Below are 8,601 nucleotides of genomic sequence, written 5' to 3' on the forward strand. Positions count from 1 at the left end.
ATTATACATTAACCCATCAATACTTTACTTCTGATAATAAAAAAAATGTCTACATGGACTTGAAGAATAATTCTACATGAAAGAACCCCAGAAGTGCTGTAGATCTGCCAAGGAGTACCTGTGCTGAGAACAGTTTCAGGCAACTGCCCTTTCCTAGTTCCTACACAGACGCCAAATAGCTGTGTTTGATCATGTAGGGATGGAAGGCTCTTCAGAGGAGCCTGAACTTCAGGGAAATTAAATGCTTTGTTTGAAAGAAGTTGTTATGGAAAATGGAAAGTGGAAACTAGCCTAGCTGAAATGAAACAAGCAGGTCTCTCTTCCTCAGAAATCTTTTCCTCACCCATTTGATCATTCTCATGCATTCCAGTGATCCAGTTTTAAGCACCAGGTTAGACAGCAGCCAAGACCACCACAGACAGGAAGGACATGCAGAGGATGAAGGTAGGTGAAGAAAACCTCTCTGTGGACCACTAGTCTGATCAATGAGTGCCATAGGAAACAGGGAACTTCGTAGACAAGGTGGTACGGTCATGAACGCTGCCAGCTGGCAGCTACCTCATGTCAAAGTGCAAACTCTCATGAACTTTACATTCATTAGATGAAAGTCCATGAACCTACATGAACTTCCATAAACTGCCCTGGCAGCATCTGAGCTGATGCAGGAATTCTGCCCAGAAACTAGCCAAAAGTTGTTGGCACTTTGGTTTTTCCACCAAAGCTCTCAAATAAGTAAAATAAGATTTAAAATGAACAACTAGAAAATTGTTGCACCCATCCAAGAGAACAAGGATGACTTAGAACTCCCTTCTGTAGAGAAGGTACAAAAACTTTTGCAAGGGACAGAGATCTTCACTAGCTCCTCTGAGTGGAAGGGAAACTCACCTTAACACACTGCTGTGCAGTAAACACAGTAAGCCCCAACGAAGCACTCAGCTCAGCCAGGCCTCTTACTAATTCCCACCAAGTCCCACATCTCCTATCCTTGCAACACCTTTTAATCAGTTTTGCCTGCAAATGTGTCACAGTTCAGGAGAGACAGAGAGTTGAGGACAGACTGAACAACATGAGCACAGCCCTGAGGGTTTTCTACCAGCCCCTGCCATTGCTCTTGGGACCCCGCTGGTACGCAGGCCATGGGCAATCTTGGGCAGGAAGCCTCCAGCTCTTTTTTAAGCCCTTGCAACACAGTCGACATGCTCTGCTGTCTCCCAGAGCACCTAGGGAACTTCCAGAGCACTAGTTCCTCATAGTGGAGTCAGACATCAAGAAAACAAGAACCTGTGCATGCCAGCTTCCAGCTGTAGGTTGGGTGAGCTGCTTTGGTAAGTGCAAGGACAAGTTGCCAGGTTGCAATGGCCTATACCCAGCCTCAGACAAGTACATCTCTGTTCCAGTTTGGGAAGCCATTTCCCAGAGACTCTCTCAAGTTCTGGGTTTCTCTCTTCTCTCTACTTTTCTCTTTTTTTCCTCTAGGAGCCCTTGAGGAGGTCAGAGTCTCAAGGTTTTGTCCCCTTTTCTTACATGTTCATTTAATCTCACCCAGCAAGTCCTTTCTTGTCTGTTGTCATGTCTGGAGACCTTTCTAGCCTTGCTGGGTAGATATTTTATACTCTCCTCTCTTGTGAGGACAGATTCACATGAGTCATGGAGAGAGACTGGGGCTATTGCTGAGCAATTGCTGAGGAAAACACAGTGGCTTGTCCTTTAGCAAATAACATGCAGTATGAAGTTTACTAATAACATCAGGAAGATTTCAGGAACAATGAAGGATGGCTCACAGTGCTGACGGCTTGCACAATCAATATGGAAGAAAAGAAAACCCAAATGTCACTGAACTACTTGGAAGATGTTCTTGTGACAGTGAATATCTGTGAGGGCCTCAGAAGGACATTGCCCCCCTACCATGATTTCTTTAACAATTAAGTCTAGATAAAAGAAAACAAGTTTTGTGAGCACATTACAGATTTCCTAATCTCTGTTGGCTTCTGCAGTTGTTTGAGATAAGGTGTGACTTCAAAGAATAATTAATGCCAATAAAAGTCTTAGTTTCATAACACAGGGCAATCTAACAAATGATTGACTAGTAAACATTGACTGACTCAGCCATGTGACCCAAAACCTGCTCTTGAACTAACATAGACCTTTGGGGTATAAACTCAGATTCTGACAGCCAGAGTCACTCCCTCCTGAGCCACAGACGAAAATGGAGCTCCTGGGAGGAGCCACTGTTGTCCTCCTGGTTTGCATTGCCTGCCTGCTCTCCTTTGCAGCATGGAAAGGAAGGTCTGGGAAGGGGAAGATGCCTCCAGGACCAGCTCCCCTTCCCATTCTAGGCAACCTGCTGCAGGTGAAACCAAGTAACTTGGCCAAAACCCTCCAGAAGGTAAGGCCACTTCTTCTTCTGTCATTCTGCTTTGGGTGAGAAATCTGTGGGACTTGTGTGTGGGGTCAGCCTGTGGCTATGGCTCAATGACTTGCAATTCCAGAGGAGCAGAAAAGTCATGGGGATTGCAGCTGCTTTCCCTCATTGCTGTTGCCATGTTGTTTAGGGCCTGATAGGTGGGACCCATCTGCACAGCCACATTTATCATGAGAGACCCAAATCTTGATGTTACCAATGTGTGAGGCTAACTGCCTGCTGTGGGAGGCAGCAGCAAGGAGATTTCCCCACTCTTCCTCACTATTTGCTCCATGGCCATGTTCTCTCTTGCATTTTTACAGCTCAGTGAAGAGTATGGACCCCTGTTCACAGTGCACCTGGGCTCTGACCCAGTGGTGGTGCTGCATGGATACGATGTGGTGAAAGAAGCCTTGGTCGATCGCGCAGACGAGTTTGCTTCCAGGGGACACATGCCAATTGGAGACAGGGCTAACAATGGATTAGGTATGTTTGCTGGCTGAGCTTCTGAAGGAGAAGGGAAGGGCTGAGCATGTGATCAGCAGATTAGAGCTGGAGTGTACCTTGCATGAGGGAAAACTGCATGGGGTGGGTGCAATCCACCTGGAGAGGGGAAGCCAGAGAAGGCTACTGCCACTCAGAGGGTGGGAGGTGGCAGAGAAGGGGAGCCAGATTGCTCTCAAAGATGGGCAGGGAAATGGCAAGGGGCAGCAGCCCGCAGCTGCAGCAAGGGAAATTGTGTATGGGGGAGTATGAATTATTCACAAGGATGTTGGGCATGTAGTGGAGAAGACCAAAAGCAGGCAGTTGGACTACAGAACCTCTAAACCACAGTACGCTGTGACGCTGCCATGTCAGTACTCTCCAGGGACAGGATTCACTGTCACCATGAGCCACTGTTCATCTCACAGCCAGCATGCCCAAGACATGTCTTTCCTCTTCTTTCTTCTTCTGCAGGGATTATTTTTAGCAACAATGAGCTATGGTTACAAGTCCGACGGTTTTCTCTCACCACTCTGCGCAACTTTGGAATGGGGAAGAGGAGCATTGAAGAGAGGATACAGGAGGAATCTGACTACTTGCTTGAAGAGATCAACAAAACAAAGGGTACAATCCATTTTTAATATATCTTATGTTTGAAAAAATAGGCTCTATTAAGGGAGCTCACTTCTTTAGCATGGAATGAAGTTCCTATGGATTTGGTCCATGCACCAGCTACTCCTCTTTATGAAGCTGAAATAATTTTGTGGTCATGTCCTGTTCTGTTTGGAGGACCCTTCTGTGTCACTCAGAGACTGATCTGATATTTCCACTAACAACCGGAGTTCAGATTACCCACAGTAGCCATAAGTAGACAAACAACATTTCATGGGGTTTTTTTTAATAGTCTGTAATGTTTCTGAAATCACAGGAAGAGCTTTTGACCCAACCTTCATGCTGAGCTGTTCTGTCTCCAATGTCATATGCTCCGTTGTCTTTGGGAAACGATATGATTATAAAGACAAGAAGTTCCTAGCTCTGATGGACAACATGAACAACATCTTTGAGATGATGAACTCCTTCTGGGGACAGGTACGTTCAGTAGGCATTTCACAGTGGCAACATTCTCCTAGGGGAGCAGGAGGCCTCCTTCCCAATGAAATTCCATTTCAGTCTTCTAAGTGGGACCCCATCAATGCTCTGCTGCACTGAAGGCATTTAATTCAAGAGCAAGAAACTCCCTCACCAAAGCTGGAATTGGCTTTGCCAGCTACGTTCAATAGCTCCCAATAGCCCTGGACAACTTTCTTCTCCACTTCTAAGGTTACTACTACTACTACTATGCAAGTCCTGCCAGACTGCTCAGCCTCATAGTCCTTCTGCTTGGCTCAGTTGACAGGGTTGTGGCTTTTCTGGGCATTTGGTTAGTATCAAAGGATGGGGCAAATGTCATACTAGGGACCTTCCTGTTTCTTTCCTTCCAGCTCTACCAGATGTTCTCAAATATCATGGATTACCTGCCTGGCCCACACAACAATATATTTCGAGAATTTGATGCTCTAAAAGCCTTTGTAGCAGAGGAGGTAAAGTTGCACCAAGCCTCCCTAGATCCCAACTCCCCTCAGGATTTCATCGATTGTTTCCTCAGCAAAATGCAGGAGGTAAGGAGAAGATGGCCCCAGCTTGTCCCCAAAGACACCTATGCTGAGTCCTTCCCTCTCATAAGTAACACAGACATGGGGATGACCCCTTCCAACTCAGCTGTGAAATAGGAAAACAGCAACAATACCCCAGATACTGCCTCTGTTAGAGCTTATAGTTCTGGGTCTGCGTGCTCACCAGCCACCACTACTGTTTGGAGAGGGAGAGCTTCCTCTGCTTTCACCAAAACACAGGGACTTTTTCAGTCTGGTCTTGCAATTCTTTCACTGGAAAGCATTAGACACAGCAAACAAGCAGTAGAGTGCCATTCAGGGCACAGCTTAAAAGGAGGCTAGTATTGAGTTTACTGCTAAAGGCTGCATTGCAATGCCCCAGATGGCTACTGCCCCTTAGCAGAGAAATGCCACAGCTCTAGGAGAAAAGGAAGGTCTGGGATGACATGTGAAAGGGCCACTTTCTCTCATCTCAGCCAGAGGAAAAACAAAGCCTTTTCCTTAGGAGAAAGATCGTCCCAATTCCAGTTTCCACATGAAGAACCTGATAACAAGTGCTTTCGACTTGTTCATTGCTGGAACTGAGACAACAAGCACCACTGTACGATATGGACTTCTGCTTCTTCTCAAATATCCAAAGATACAAGGTACCAGTTTGTGACTTCTTCCTCTCTAGCTGCTCCCCTGGGCTGGGCACATGACTAACACCACATCCTCCTCCCAGATTTTCCCTTCATATCTCTCTCTCTCTCTCTCTTTTTCTCTCTGGGACCTGACTGTGTCCACATCTTTATTTAGCCAAATCAATACAAGTTTCTTTGCATGGGCAGAAGTGTTAGCTGTGTTCCAGTCAACATCAAAATCAATTTAATGCTCCTGCCATCTGAGATTTGTTACTAGTTTACAGCAACCTATTTAGATGGGTTTGGTTTTATTTACCCATTTGATGATTTGTGCTTCTCATGACAGAGAAAATTCAAGAAGAGATTGACCAGGTAGTAGGACGATCAAGAAAACCCGGTGTGGCTGACCGGTCCCAGATGCCCTACACAGATGCCGTGGTCCATGAAATCCAGCGCTTCATCTCTCTTGTCCCCCTGGCTCTCCCTCACACTGTGACCAAAGACACCAGCTTCAGAGACTACGTCATTCCTAAGGTGAGCTCCCTCCAGTTCAGCAGTTCTTAGGCTGTCAGTTACAAGCCACAAGTTAGAACTGTTGTGGCATGATTTTGTTTTCACCCAGTCCTTTGTGAGTGTTTTATTCTCAAGCAGCTGGAGCTGACTTGCACTCCCTTCTTGATGCTCCGTGGGCCAACACTAAAACAGCAGCTCTGACCAACACTTTTGTTCCCTTGCTCAGAAGCTTTACATATTTGCAGAAGCACATTAGGTCCACAAACTAGAGCGGTGATTCTGCACACAAAAGACTCCTCACACAAAGTTGAGGAGCAGCTCACCACCATCCAGGATAGCTTGGGCACATGCTTGGGAGAAAAGTCAGTTGCTGGTTATTGAGCACAGAAAGATTTTGAGCCACAAAATACTGTAGGGGATGTTTGCATTGAATGAAACAAGCCAAACCTGTTGGGTCTGTTCTACCACACTTCCTGAGGCAGTCTCTGCTGGCCACTGCCAGAGGTAGGCTGGTGGGCCAGAGAAGCCCGTGGCTTGGCCTGGCTCACTGCAGCAGTGCTTGTTGCTCTTCGGGGTGACTGTGGGCAGCTGGGAAACAGCAGTACATGGGCTGCTGGTAGAGTGATTTCCAGCTCTCTGTGCAAAATCATCAGGCAGGACCCAGAGAACTGCTTAGCCATCAGCAGAGAACTCTTGTGTCATCGCTGCTGAATACTCTAGCCCCTGTCAACGGCTGGCCAGGAAGTGGAAAGGTAGAGGATTGTGGCAGGAGAAATTTGTGAGGACAGGGGAATTCCACAGGAACTTCTTTTCCACAGCCTTGTGTGCTTTTGATATTTTGGACTCGTAGAATAGAAGGGTCATGGTGCATCTACAAAGTCATTATTGTGAAACACCAAGAAAGAGAAGAATTAGGTAGGGTGTCCCCTGATGACCAGCACAAGGTCAGAATGAATACCCTGGAGACGACAGGGAGAATTCAGGAAGAGCAGCCAACAACTGCTGTGACATTCAGCAGGGTCTCCCTAAATCTGCCTCCTCTAAAGAAGGGTCTCTAAAGGGAAACCAAAGGCACAGGTAGGGTTATACCGGGAAGCACAGTCTCAACTTGCAGGCTGTCAGATTGAGTAACCTCATTTGCCAGCCTTTCATGTTCTGCTCCTCTTGTGTTACTCCAGGGCACTACAATTTTTCCAGTCCTCACTTCTGTCCTCCACAACAGTAAAGCGTTTCCAAACCCACATGAGTTCAATCCTGAACATTTCTTGAATAAGAATGGCAGCTTTAAGAAGAGTGAATTCTTCATGCCCTTCTCAGCAGGTAAGGCACAGGTTTGCTCTTTTCCTCTCTCTGTCAGCCTCCTCCTCTGGTGATCACCCCGTCTTTCCCATCTTTCCCTGCTGTTCTTCCTTCACACACCCATCCAAACTGTCAGGGGTCTTTTGCCAACAAATTCTTCTCTTGAAAATGTCCATGATAACTTTGACAGTTGTCTCACTGCTATGGCTGTGTGTAGTAAACAAAGCTGTGCAACACAGCTGCTAAGCACAAACTCTGGTCTACTCAGAAACTCCCATTGAGTTCTATTTGCTGCTTTCACTTTCAGGAAAACGAATATGCCCAGGAGAGGGCCTGGCACGAATGGAGATATTCTTACTCATAGCCACCATCTTGCAGAACTTTACTTTGAAGTCTGTTGTCAACCCCCAGGAGCTCAACATTACCCCGACTCTGAGTGGGACAAGCAATGTACCTCCTGCCTACCAGCTCTGTGCTGTCCCCCGCTGAAAAGCACTGAACCACTCTCCAGTGTCCTAAAACTGGCTATTCCTTTACATGTTCTTTACTAAAATCAACAGCAGGAGCACTGGCCCACCTTTCCCAGGCCTTCAGGAAGGCAGTCCAAACACAAGGCACAGAGCAGAGACCTCTGAAGCCTCCCAGAACTCCACCACACCGCAGGAGGCCCTGGGTGACATTGCAGCCTCTTGCACAGATGCTCTGTCACAGGATCATTGAGTGCAGTGGCTGCATCAAACAGCCACTGTTGGTTTTCTCACCAGCACAGCTCCCCTGGCTCTTCCACAGCATGTGTCCCTCCAAGACCTGGCTTTGCAGATGGATAGTGCTGCATGTGTGTATGTTCATGATCCAATAAACAAATATCTGTTTATGACAATTTGAGCTGTTATTTAATTTGGGTTGGGGCAGTGCCCACATTGGCTGCTGCACTGCAGAGTAGGTCTGCAGAGCCTGTGGCCAGCACCCTGTGGGAAGGGCTGTCCCTCCCTGCCTTTGTCACCCACTGTGCTCACCGCTGCTGCCTGCAGGGAGCTCCAGAGCAGCCACAGCACACCACAAGTTGGGAAGGCTCACGGTGCTGGAGGGGAAGGGTGTCCTGCAGCCTGTCTGCCTAATGAAAAGAATGCATTCATGCTTTTTGCAGCCTGTTGCAAGGAGGTCACTTACCTGAGCATTGGAGACTGCAACCAACTCTCTGGCACTTGTTTTCTACCATCAGTATCACTGCAGGGATTTAGATGCTCTTTATTAAAATGAATTCATTTAGGAAAAGGGTAGTGTCTCTTATTTTTGCCTCCAGCTACAATTTGGTGCCATTCTTTCAGTAAGAGGCCAGATGGTTTTAATAAAAATATTCCACCACAGATTACTTTCTCCTGGGCTTCTTTGTTCCTGTGGCCTTTGGTTGTGTCTGGATGTTCAGTTTGTTGTGTTTGTCTTGATCTTCATTTACATAGATACTTCTTGTCCCCTGCATCACGGTCATACAAAAGTCATAGTGGCAAAATATAATTTCTGTGTTTGGTTCTCACAAGGCACTCAGAGACCATGTGAGTACTGCAGAGAAAACAGTGTGCAAGAATTCCCACTGTGGCAGAAGCTCTCTGGCCACATTCCCACCTCCCTT

The 8,601-nt window shown here is 46.8% G+C and overlaps 1 protein-coding gene across 1 annotated transcript; it reads left to right on the forward strand.

Annotated features, from left to right (window-relative positions):
* Positions 1–2,171: 2,171 nt before the first annotated feature.
* LOC131561524 (cytochrome P450 2C9-like) lies at positions 2,172–7,851 on the forward strand. Its single transcript, XM_058810842.1, has 9 exons — positions 2,172–2,386; positions 2,725–2,887; positions 3,359–3,508; positions 3,813–3,973; positions 4,366–4,542; positions 5,042–5,183; positions 5,506–5,693; positions 6,851–6,992; positions 7,279–7,851. Exons 1-9 carry the CDS (start codon positions 2,207–2,209, stop codon positions 7,458–7,460), a joined length of 1,485 nt encoding a protein of 494 aa, XP_058666825.1. The 5' UTR covers positions 2,172–2,206; the 3' UTR covers positions 7,461–7,851.
* Positions 7,852–8,601: the final 750 nt, after the last annotated feature.

This window comes from Ammospiza caudacuta, chromosome 9 (genome assembly GCF_027887145.1).
Source record: "Ammospiza caudacuta isolate bAmmCau1 chromosome 9, bAmmCau1.pri, whole genome shotgun sequence".
NCBI lineage: Eukaryota > Metazoa > Chordata > Aves > Passeriformes > Passerellidae > Ammospiza > Ammospiza caudacuta.